General features: G+C 43.4%; 1 protein-coding gene across 1 annotated transcript; it reads right to left on the bottom strand.

Moving 5' to 3' along the window:
• LOC111234836 lies at positions 1-12,147 on the bottom strand. Its single transcript, XM_022763023.1, has 7 exons — positions 11,721-12,147; positions 9,956-11,591; positions 9,559-9,822; positions 5,614-6,048; positions 3,391-3,834; positions 1,698-2,141; positions 1-448 (listed from the first exon to the last, which is right to left on the bottom strand). The coding sequence occupies exons 1-7, from the start codon at positions 12,109-12,111 to the stop codon at positions 1-3; spliced, it is 4,062 nt and encodes a 1,353-aa protein (XP_022618744.1). The 5' UTR covers positions 12,112-12,147.
• Between the last annotated feature and the right edge of the window lie 291 nt (positions 12,148-12,438).

Raw genomic sequence — 12,438 nt, 5'->3', positions numbered from 1 at the left:
TTACCTGAGCTGTGAGATATAAGGCACACACTGCAGGAAACTCCTCACTTCACTCTCTTCATCTGACCAGCCTGTCAGCTCCACTTGTTTCTTCTCTGATTGGAGTTTCAGCACTTCCAGGAGGATGGAGGTCTTTCTCTCTGAGAGGTCTATGATCCAGACTGGAGCAGCTGACTGGAAAAATGACTGTAATGCTGGAAGGACACTCAGGCCTGTTTTACACTCATAGTCCTTCACATGGGAGAAAAGATGCTGCAGGAAATACAACTGATATGATGTATCATAATTCCCCATGTGTCTGTCAGTAAGAGGGAATGTGTTGTATCTGCACACTGATGATAACATCTCCAGTATCTTCTCTCCTGTCTGCTGTTCTCTCTCTGCTGCTGCACACAACAGATTCCCACAGATCTCGGCTCCATCTGAGACTGTAGACCAGGGAGAGAAACTGGAAGGAGAATAAAACATTTTGTTACGATGTCAGTAGCAGAAAAAGAGACACACAATACTGACATACAGGGAGAGTAGCTGCTAAAAGTCTACAAAATACCTGCTAATCAGCATAACACAGTAACATCAATCAGCCTGAAATTCAACTAACAATGACAAAGGCTTTTACTAACTAACTTCACAACATGTTTCAGGAACCAGGAATGTCACACAACAATGCTGGATCCTCAAATCATTTATGAATCAGTTAGCTCCACAGACTGAAACACTAGAGCACAGTTTGAACATCCATCATTCTGTAAAACTCTTTACAAGTGAATAAAGTCCTAGTGAAGCATAATTAGGATTTCCAGTGGTTTACTTTCACTTCCTCATGACGTCTTATTTAATGTCAGTGAAGAAAAAAAGCTGGAAATCCTCTCATTCACTTCTTCTCATCATTCATTGTTAAAACATGCTCCTCAGTTACTCTTCATTCATTGGTTATATTAGAGTCAGAGCAGCCAATCAATGAGCTTTTCACCCAGCATCAGTGACTGATCACATTTAGTGATAAAGATTTAAAGTGATTCGGTTGTCAAAGTGTGAAGGGCTTTAAAAAGCTCTTTAGGACTCCTACAGTAAATCCAACACTAACACACTGATGGAGTTAAAGGGGAACCACCATGTGTGGCTGTTCTCTACTGGAGGAAACTCCTGCTTCATCCTGACACTTGGAACAACACAAGAAACAAGCTGTGAAACAGTAAGAAGAGACAAGCAGAGCACTTCCATCACTGGTGCTGAGGGAGAACTCAACTACTACTCATCACTACACTGATGCTCTCTGTTGCTGACACTGCTGGAGCTTGTTGGACACATGATTGTAGCTGAGTCTCTGTTCACGTTTGACTCAGCTGATAGATGACACATGAAAACAGCCTTAATGTAGCACAACTCTTCATGTTCAAAACAAACTAGCAGCTTGGTGAAGTCAACATGAACCAGCTCATAAGAGAGGAGCAGGACTCTGTAGCAGTGTTACCTTTCTGCCCTAAGGAACTCTGGGTAATGTAGTCATAAGTACACTGTAGTGGGTGGAGTCAAAAATGTCCCATCAGTAAAACTACACTCCATGATGTAATGTTCATGTGGACTGATCATTGAAGACGTTACCTTAACCTCCACTCTAACAGTGAGGTGGTGTAGATGTAAGAACACAGCTCCACACATGTAAACTGAAGTCATGTTTACTACAGTCCATTTACCTGAGCTGTGAGATATAAGGCACACACTGCAGGAAACTCCTCACTTCACTCTCTTCATCTGACCAGCCTCTCAGCTCCACTTGTTTCTTCTCTGATTGGAGTTTCAGCACTTCCAGGAGGATGGAGGTCTTTCTCTCTGAGAGGTCTATGATCCAGACTGGAGCAGCTGACTGGAAAAATGACTGTAATGCTGGAAGGACACTCAGGCCTGTTTTAGACTCATAGTCCTTCACATGGGAGAAAAGCTCCAGCAGGAAATCACACTGATATGATGTATGATAATTCCCCATGTCTCTGTCACTAAGAGGGAATGTGTTGTATCTGCACACTGATGATAACATCTCCAGTATCTTCTCTCCTGTCTGCTGTTCTCTCTCTGCTGCTGCACACAACAGATTCCCACAGATCTCGGCTCCATCTGAGGCTTCAAACCAGCGAGAGAAACTGGAAGGAGAATAAAACATTTTGTTACGATGTCAGTAGCAGAAAAAGAGACACACAATACTGACATACAGGGAGAGTAGCTGCTAAAAGTCTACAAAATACCTGCTAATCAGCATAACACAGTAACATCAATCAGCCTGAAATTCAACTAACAATGACAAAGGCTTTTACTAACTAACTTCACAACATGTTTCAGGAACCAGGAATGTCACACAACAATGCTGGATCCTCAAATCATTTATGAATCAGTTAGCTCCACAGACTGAAACACTAGAGCACAGTTTGAACATCCATCATTCTGTAAAACTCTTTACAAGTGAATAAAGTCCTAGTGAAGCATAATTAGGATTTCCAGTGGTTTACTTTCACTTCCTCATGACGTCTTATTTAATGTCAGTGAAGAAAAAAAGCTGGAAATCCTCTCATTCACTTCTTCTCATCATTCATTGTTAAAACATGCTCCTCAGTTACTCTTCATTCATTGGTTGTATTAGAGTCAGAGCAGCCAATCAATGAGCTTTTCACGCAGCATCAGTGACTGATCACATTTAGTGATAAAGATTTAAAGTGATTCGGTCGTCAAAGTGTGAAGGGCTTTAAAAAGCTCTTTAGGACTCCTACAGTAAATCCAACACTAACACACTGATGGAGTTAAAGGGGAACCACCATGTGTGGCTGTTCTCTACTGGAGGAAACTCCTGCTTCATCCTGACACTTGGAACAACACAAGAAACAAGCTGTGAAACAGTAAGAAGAGACAAGCAGAGCACTTCCATCACTGGTGCTGAGGGAGAACTCAACTACTACTCATCACTACACTGATGCTCTCTGTTGCTGACACTGCTGGAGCTTGTTGGACACATGATTGTAGCTGAGTCTCTGTTCACGTTTGACTCAGCTGATAGATGACACATGAAAACAGCCTTAATGTAGCACAACTCTTCATGTTCAAAACAAACTAGCAGCTTGGTGAAGTCAACATGAACCAGCTCATAAGAGAGGAGCAGGACTCTGTAGCAGTGTTACCTTTCTGCCCTAAGGAACTCTGGGTAATGTAGTCATAAGTACACTGTAGTGGGTGGAGTCAAAAATGTCCCATCAGTAAAACTACACTCCATGATGTAATGTTCATGTGGACTGATCATTGAAGACGTTACCTTAACCTCCACTCTAACAGTGAGGTGGTGTAGATGTAAGAACACAGCTCCACACATGTAAACTGAAGTCATGTTTACTACAGTCCATTTACCTGAGCTGTGAGATATAAGGCACACACTGCAGGAAACTCCTCACTTCACTCTCTTCATCTGACCAGCCTCTCAGCTCCACTTGTTTCTTCTCTGATTGGAGTTTCAGCACTTCCAGGAGGATGGAGGTCTTTCTCTCTGAGAGGTCTATGATCCAGACTGGAGCAGCTGACTGGAAAAATGACTGTAATGCTGGAAGGACACTCAGGCCTGTTTTAGACTCATAGTCCTTCACATGGGAGAAAAGCTCCAGCAGGAAATCACACTGATATGATGTATGATAATTCCCCATGTCTCTGTCACTAAGAGGGAATGTGTTGTATCTGCACACTGATGATAACATCTCCAGTATCTTCTCTCCTGTCTGCTGTTCTCTCTCTGCTGCTGCACACAACAGATTCCCACAGATCTCGGCTCCATCTGAGGCTTCAAACCAGCGAGAGAAACTGGAAGGAGAATAAAACATTTTGTTACGATGTCAGTAGCAGAAAAAGAGACACACAATACTGACATACAGGGAGAGTAGCTGCTAAAAGTCTACAAAATACCTGCTAATCAGCATAACACAGTAACATCAATCAGCCTGAAATTCAACTAACAATGACAAAGGCTTTTACTAACTAACTTCACAACATGTTTCAGGAACCAGGAATGTCACACAACAATGCTGGATCCTCAAATCATTTATGAATCAGTTAGCTCCACAGACTGAAACACTAGAGCACAGTTTGAACATCCATCATTCTGTAAAACTCTTTACAAGTGAATAAAGTCCTAGTGAAGCATAATTAGGATTTCCAGTGGTTTACTTTCACTTCCTCATGACGTCTTATTTAATGTCAGTGAAGAAAAAAAGCTGGAAATCCTCTCATTCACTTCTTCTCATCATTCATTGTTAAAACATGCTCCTCAGTTACTCTTCATTCATTGGTTGTATTAGAGTCAGAGCAGCCAATCAATGAGCTTTTCACGCAGCATCAGTGACTGATCACATTTAGTGATAAAGATTTAAAGTGATTCGGTCGTCAAAGTGTGAAGGGCTTTAAAAAGCTCTTTAGGACTCCTACAGTAAATCCAACACTAACACACTGATGGAGTTAAAGGGGAACCACCATGTGTGGCTGTTCTCTACTGGAGGAAACTCCTGCTTCATCCTGACACTTGGAACAACACAAGAAACAAGCTGTGAAACAGTAAGAAGAGACAAGCAGAGCACTTCCATCACTGGTGCTGAGGGAGAACTCAACTACTACTCATCACTACACTGATGCTCTCTGTTGCTGACACTGCTGGAGCTTGTTGGACACATGATTGTAGCTGAGTCTCTGTTCACGTTTGACTCAGCTGATAGATGACACATGAAAACAGCCTTAATGTAGCACAACTCTTCATGTTCAAAACAAACTAGCAGCTTGGTGAAGTGAACATGAACCAGCTCATAAGAGAGGAGCAGGACTCTGTAGCAGTGTTACCTTTCTGCCCTAAGGAACTCTGGGTAATGTAGTAATAAGTACGCTGTAGTGGGTGGAGTCAAAAATGTCCCATCAGTAAAACTACACTCCATGATGTAATGTTCATGTGGACTGATCATTGAAGACGTTACCTTAACCTCCACTCTAACAGTGAGGTGGTGTAGATGTAAGAACACAGCTCCACACATGTAAACTGAAGTCATGTTTACTACAGTCCATTTACCTGAGCTGTGAGATATAAGGCACACACTGCAGGAAACTCCTCACTTCACTCTCTTCATCTGACCAGTCTGTCAGCTCCACTTGTTTCTTCTCTGGTTGGAGTTTCAGCACTTCCAGGAGGATGGAGGTCTTTCTCTCTGAGAGGTCTATGATCCAGACTGGAACTGACTGGAAAACTGACTGTAATGCTGGAAGGACACTCAGATCTTTTTCAGTGTCATAAGAGAACAGGTCCAGGAAAAAATGACACCATTTCTGTTTCAGAGGGAATGTGTTGTATCTGCACACTGATGATAACATCTCCAGTATCTTCTCTCCTGTCTGCTGTTCTCTCTCTGCTGCTGCACACAACAGATTCACAAAGAACCTGGTCTCTTCTGAATGATCTGATGACCGAGGCACAAAACTGAAATCACAAGGATAAAAAAACGTGATGTATTGTTATTATCCGAGAAAAACAATTTTTTTTTTTATGTGGACTTTCTTATATTAATTTAATTAAATGCAGAAATCATTAAGAAGATAATTTACCTGAGCTGTGAGATATAAGGCACACACTCCAGGAAACTCCTCACTTCACTCTCTTCATCTGACCAGTCTGTCAGCTCCACTTGTTTCTTCTCTGATTTGAGTTTCAGCACTTCCAGGAGGATGGAGGTCTTTCTCTTTGAGAGGTCTATGATCCAGACTGGAGGAGCTGACTGGAAAAGCGACCTCAGCTGTTGATTGACACTTGAACACCCCTTACTCTTGACATGTTGGTAAAAATCAAGATGAATGTTATTTAAGTCAGTGTTAACAGAAAACAATGAGAAGAGCACGTTCACTACACTTTGAAAGATATCTCCTTTGTGTAGTGCTGCTTTCAGGCAAAGGTCCAGCAACAGCCCCTTTTCTTCCCTCCGCAGTTTCCCATGGCACTGGTCCTGGTCCTGTAATCCCAGACCTCTGTAGGTTGTTCTGAAGCTGCATGATGATAAGCAAACACATCTGTAAACAACACATTTGTATTGCATGTACAGTAAAACTGCTTCATCTTAAAATGTAAGCACATAATGTATGGCTGTAAACAAATATAATGTCACAGGCAGTTGTGATGCTTATCTATACACATCTTGGACACTATTTCTGAGGCAGAACAACAGAAAAAGCGGGAAACCATCAAGGAAGAGATGAATGTTCAGAATTATCCTACACAATGAGGCCCACTTTAACCTTTATGTATTCAGGTTAGAGGCAAGCTCTCTTTTACAGGAACGTACTGATTGCATACAGTCTGCTCAATCAGTGTGAGGAGCAGCTTTACTCTGTGCGCCACAATGTGCGAGAGCTCAGCACACCATGAGGGCTTCCAGTACTCTATCTCCAGCCAAGTGAGTCGCCACGATGAACAGATGTAACAGCTGTTGGGGCGCCTCAACTCGTTGAGCTGTCTGGCTCAACCTCCGGCGGCTGCTCCTTCACCACCACAACCTCCTTGTCAGGTGATGCAGATAACTGTCGAGCCTTCCTGGTGCAGTGTGGCCATTATTTTGAGATGCAGGGTTATCTAAGGGAATAAAAGACCTGCTGGTTGCTTTGGAGCGCCCTGCTGACCTGGACTCCTTCATCTCCCTGTCCATCTAGATCACCAATCGGCTGAAGCGGAGAGAGAGAGGGACCGATCAAGTATGCAACTTCCTTGTCATGCCAGAGGGGGGCCCTGTTTAACCAGAGACCCTTTCCCCGTCATCCCTCTCCACGATCTGCCGTGTCACCCATAGAACCCCGACACTCCTGAGAGGAATCCATGCAGCTGGGACGAGCCTATCTCACTTTGGAGAAGCGACAGCGGTGCCTTCGGGAGGGGTGTTGCATCTACTGTTCTCAACATGGACATTTTCTGGCTGATTGTCCAGTAAAAGACAGGGCTCACCACTGAAGAAGAGGGCACTGGTGAGCCGAACAACTTCCTCTGCCTTCTTCACTCATCCTATGATCAGCTCCAGTTACTCACCCTGTTTTCCACCTTCTCTCTTCAGGTGTTAGTGGACTCCTGAGCTGACAAGACCTTCATGAAGTTAGCAAAAAGATTGATGATTTCAGTTCTTCCCTTGACTAAACCTCTTGAGGCTAGTGCTCTGGATGGAAGGCTTCTCTACAAGGTCATTCACCGCACTTAACCTGATAAGATGATCATGGCTCAAGGACACTCAGAGGAGCTATCCTTCCAACTATACAAGTCACCTCTCCATCTGCTCATTCTGGGTCTTCCTTGTCTCTCCTGGCACAACCCTTGCATCAACTAGGCTACTGGAGAGGTGATGGGTTGGGGGTAGAATTGCCCAATAACCTGTTTGTCTTCTGTCTGTTCTCCGAGCTCCTGTCGAGAACAACCTATACAGGCTGACCCAGGGCCTCCTGATCAGCCCCCTCTGGAACCTACCCCCAGTTCAGCATGTTCAGACCTGTTGTTGGAAGTCTTCAGCAAGTCCCAAGCCACCTCTCTTCCCCCTCACTGGGAGTATGACTGTGCCATTGACCCACTTCCTGGTTCGACTCCCCCTAAAGGGCGCCATGGACAAATATATATCTAGACATCACTCAAAGTTGGCATAATTTGTCCTTCCCTGTTCTGGACTGGAGCTGGATTCTTTTCTGCATACAAAAGAATGAATCTCTTCGCCCCTGTATTGATTACTGAAGACTCAATGACATCACCATCAAAAACGAGTACCCTCTTTCTCTCTTTTCCTTAGCATTTCAATACTGACATGAAGAGCGCTTTTAACGTTCCTGGTGGGTATTGCATCTCATAATGCCCTTTGGGCTAACCAATGCTCCAGCCGTTTTTCAGACACTAGTGAATGATGCACTAAGGGAAACGTTGAACAAGTTTGTGTTCGTCCACCCAGCTGACATCCTCATCTTCTCACTGGTCGAGCTGACTCACACTCAGAATGTGCGGCAGATTCTCCAGCATCTTCTGGATCATCAGCTCGTCGTCAAGGTGGAGCAGTCTGAATTCCACGTTTACTCTGTCCCTCTCCCAGGACAGCATTAACATGGACCCAGCTACAGTCAGTGCTGTAGCCAAATGACTAACATCCTTCAATAACAGACAGCTGCAACATTTTCTTGGGTTTGCTAATTTCTGTGGAAAATTCATTAGAAATTCCAGCACTGTGGCAACCCCATTACATGCTCTAACCTCCACCAATGTCTAGTTCCAGTGGTCCCCTCAAGCAGACCAAACATTCTCAAAGCTTAAGGACAGCTTTGCCACTGCTCCACGTCTCACTCTACCTGACCCACACCTCCAGTGTGTGGTGGAGGTGGATGTTGAGGTGGGGGCCATGCTTTTGTCCCTGAAACTGTCTCAAGCTGAGCAGAACTATGATGTGGGAAATCAAGAGGTACTGGCAGTCAAGATGGCGCTAGAGGAGTGGAGACACTAGTTGGAGGGGGCAGAGCTACCTCATATGGACAGATCACAAGAATATGGAATATATACGGACAGCCAAGAGATTAAATTCCCGGCAAGCCGGGTGGGCTCTGTTTTTTAATGGATTCAATTTTTCATTATCATATCGTCCTGGTACAAAAAATGTTATGCCTGATGCTTTGTCCCACTAGTTTGAGTCTGACTCCTCCAGCGACTCTCCATTCTCATAACATAACATGACCAATCTGAACAGGATGACATGTACAGGTTTCTTCTAGGCGTCACCTTCGTTGAAATCATAGTGTGTGGATCTGGTGTTGGCAGCTTCTCAGCAAACCTGAAAGGTTTTCTATGGCAGATATATCACTTCCAAAACTTGAACTATTATTAAACACTCTTTAGCCACAGTGTGATTCAAACATTATTAGCACTGGCACTGGAAGCTATCTGGCTGAAATACAAGATGCTTTTCCAGAAAATAAATCAAGACAGCTGAGGTGAGGATTTGAGTGTAAGGCAGTTGTCCTCTTGGGGCAAACTGTGGCTTATAAAATAACGACATGGTTCAGGTATCCCATTTAAAAACTGTTTTTCTTCCTCTGTGCGGGCGACAAGTCAGAGCCGGAGGCATCTTGTTTTCAGGTTGTCCGTCCGTCTGTCCTTATGGACTCGATTTCTCAGTAGAAATGAACTGATTAGATTTCGATGGTCGAAGCTCAAAGGTCATGGTGACCTCACAAAGCCCTGTTTTGGCCTTGTAAATGCAATATCTCCATAACGCCTTGAGGGAATTTCTTCAAATTTGGTACAAATGTTCACTTGGACTCAAGGATGAACTGATAAAGGTCAAAGGTCACTGACCTAACAAAACACTTTTTAGCCATAACTCCAGTCATCACACAGCAATTATCACAAAATTTCACATAAATGGTTCATATTTTATATGACTGTGGATATAGTCAGTGGAGAAGGTAATAAGCAGTAAGCCAGAAATACAAAAATCAAAAAGTTTTAAAATATGTCAGCATTACACAAAAACAAAAGCTACATACCTGAGTGAGCTGATGTAGGGCAAAGCCTCTAAGAGGGACTCACACAGACTTGGAGAGACAGAAGTCACTCTGTCCCAGTACAGGCAGACATTAACCTTCATAGTAATCTTCTGCATGACTTTTACAGCTCTTTCAAACAGCTGTCTTTTACCCTCAACTGGAAGGTGCAGCTGATTTCCATCAAGGCTAAGTAAGCTGACATGGTCCATCTGCCCTTCACTGAGAAGGAAAATCTTCCACATCTGCCGTGGAAGCGGGTCACACCTGTAATGTGAAGAACAATCAAAGACGATTTCCTCATTAAAAATGTAATAAACATGAAAGGATCATTCTCGTTATATTTTCCATTGGTTTTCTATACTCGCTTGGGGCACACTCAAAACACACACAGACGTACCACTGGACGTTTGTAAGGCATCCAAACAGTCGTCTCATTCCTCGTTCTGATACCATGACGTCTTCAAGGTTCAGCTGTATTTTCTTCTCCTTTGACTGAGCGACCACATAGGCCACAGCACAGCAAGAGTAAGGATCGAGGCTCTGTTCACTGAGATCCAGACAGTAGTCCAGTTTGTCCAGAAGGTAGATGCAGGCTTCAGGACACTGGGACTCATACAAGCACTGACATAAGAAAAGTATGTCCACATCAGACCCACTGTCCTCAGTGTCAGACTCATCTCGCTCACACAGACATTGAAAAAATGTGGTTATCACTTCCTTACAGAACCATATAGGTGTATTCTTGAGCTCCTCAGCCGGAATCAGACACTTCATCAAACTTGGTTTCTTCTCATTCAACAATCTACACATGAAAGGGATCAGATGTCTCATGTGTTTCTTCTCCTCAGTCAGGCATTGCTGAAAAACATCCTTCACTTTCTCTGGATTCTTCAAGAGCCACAGTGCTGCAAAAAACTCCTGCATTGTGTAATGGAGAAATGCATATGTGGTATCTCTCTCAGTAAGGGCGACTTTGATAACAAGTGGTTTCAGGAAGGAAAGGACGCAGCTGTCTTTACAGGCCAGGTCTGTCAAGTTCACAGTTTTTCCTTCGGTTGCATCAAAAGCAACCTGAGCCAAAGACAGTATTTCCTTCCCCTTATTGGTGATGAAGGAATTTAGATCCCTCTTTTTTGTTTTGTTGCTGTTCATTTTAAGGCAAAAACGAACAATATTGATGTATACTTCAGTTATAGTGCAGGGCTGTGGAGAGTCTCCTGAAGAAAAGCAGGCAGCCACCATCAGTGCATACATTGGGACGTGGCAAAGACTTAACAACTCCAAGTTGCTCAAAACCTTCTTCTGTTCTTCGCCGAGTGTTGCAGATAAGTATGTTTTTATGGACTGCTCACTAAAGCCTTTCACTTCCACTCTGAGAAAGTCCCCAGAGAAGAGCTCCTCGTCATCTGGTCTGCACGTTATGATGATTTTTGCATCAGGTAGTAGGTCTTTCTCTACAAGTCTCCGCACCACTGATGAAGACAGGTCTGTGATTCCATCAAAAATGACGGTAACATTCTCAGAGTTATTCTTTATATCATCTAAGACCTCTTCTTTGCCTGTTACCGGTTCACTGAACACGTTAAAAAGAAGATCCTCCAAGCTCATGTTGATGGTGAATTGGGATGTTTCTCTCATGCCAAAGTAAAACATGTAATCTAGCTCTTTGCTGTCTCGTTCTGCCCAGAGTTTCAACATTTCCTGAGTGAGTGCCGTCTTTCCAATTCCAGGCTTACCAACCAACACTGTGCTCTTGTCTGTTTTCAGCAGGTCACTGGGGGAAATTTCTGGTTTGTCCTCAGGGATGTATGTCCTTAGCTTTTTAGGGCGACTCATCTTGCTTTTCTTGCTCTTCAATTTCTTTATTTTAGACGGAGAGACATTTCCTTGTGTGTTTAATACAAGTGATGTGTATGACAGATCAGGCTTGTTGCTTCCTTCAAACAGATCTTTGTTTTCTTTCCAAAACTCATTTGATATTCTTTCTGCTTTTATCTTCAGCTTTGCCTGATATCTGTAGCACGGCCTTGGACCTAAAACAAAACCAGCACTGAGTAAATAAATGTACTGTCAATTGACTGCTGAGTCCATACACACTCTTACTAAACAGTGGATGAATATTTGAGTGACACATTATCAATCAGAACTCAGAATCAAAATACCTTGTAAATAGTTCATATCCATTTGTGTGTCTTCTTTGAAAGGATAGCAGCTGATCCAGTGGTGCAGGTCAAACGTCTTGGTCTCACTAGAAGCTCCACTCTTTTTCTCAGGGGGGAGGGGCGGCCTCCCTAAGGTCCTCCCCCTCGTCATGTCAATGATCCTGAGGAACTCGTAACAAGCTGCTTCACCTTTTTTTATGACTAAGGTCAGTATATGTCTGGTTTTATCATAGTCATCAGTCTCTGCCTGTATCTTGCTGACCTCTTCATCAGTGAGAACTTTTCGCTGATACAAGTTCTCCACAATCACTGAGAGACTCTTTAATTCTCCCACCAGCTGGACTCTTGCCTGCTTGACATAGTCTAAGGCAGACTGTGTTGTACAGGCCATGTTCTGACTGTTTGTTCAGCACACACACCCTACTTCAATGACCTGGAAAACAAGAAATAAAATGTTCATTATATAATTATTTGCCTGTGATCTATTAACTACAATGTAAAACATCTGGAATCTTTCATATTAACAGAAACATGTTTGTAAGACTGTCCAAACATCATGCAGCGGCAGCAATTTAACAGTTTAACATCAGTTCTGATGGTGTCAATCCAAGATGGAGTTCTGTGTCCTTCTGTGCAAATGTGGCTCCTCTGTGGCTCACCTGGTCGAGCGCATACCACATGAAAGTTAGAGGCCTAACTGCAGCACCCGTGGGTTCAA

Source organism: Seriola dumerili, unplaced genomic scaffold, assembly GCF_002260705.1.
Source record: "Seriola dumerili isolate Sdu_G_001 unplaced genomic scaffold, Sdu_1.0 BDQW01000465.1, whole genome shotgun sequence".
Classification (NCBI taxonomy): domain Eukaryota; kingdom Metazoa; phylum Chordata; class Actinopteri; order Carangiformes; family Carangidae; genus Seriola; species Seriola dumerili.
Note: the sequence above shows the minus strand (reverse complement) of the source record. Positions and strands in the feature narration are given on the sequence as shown.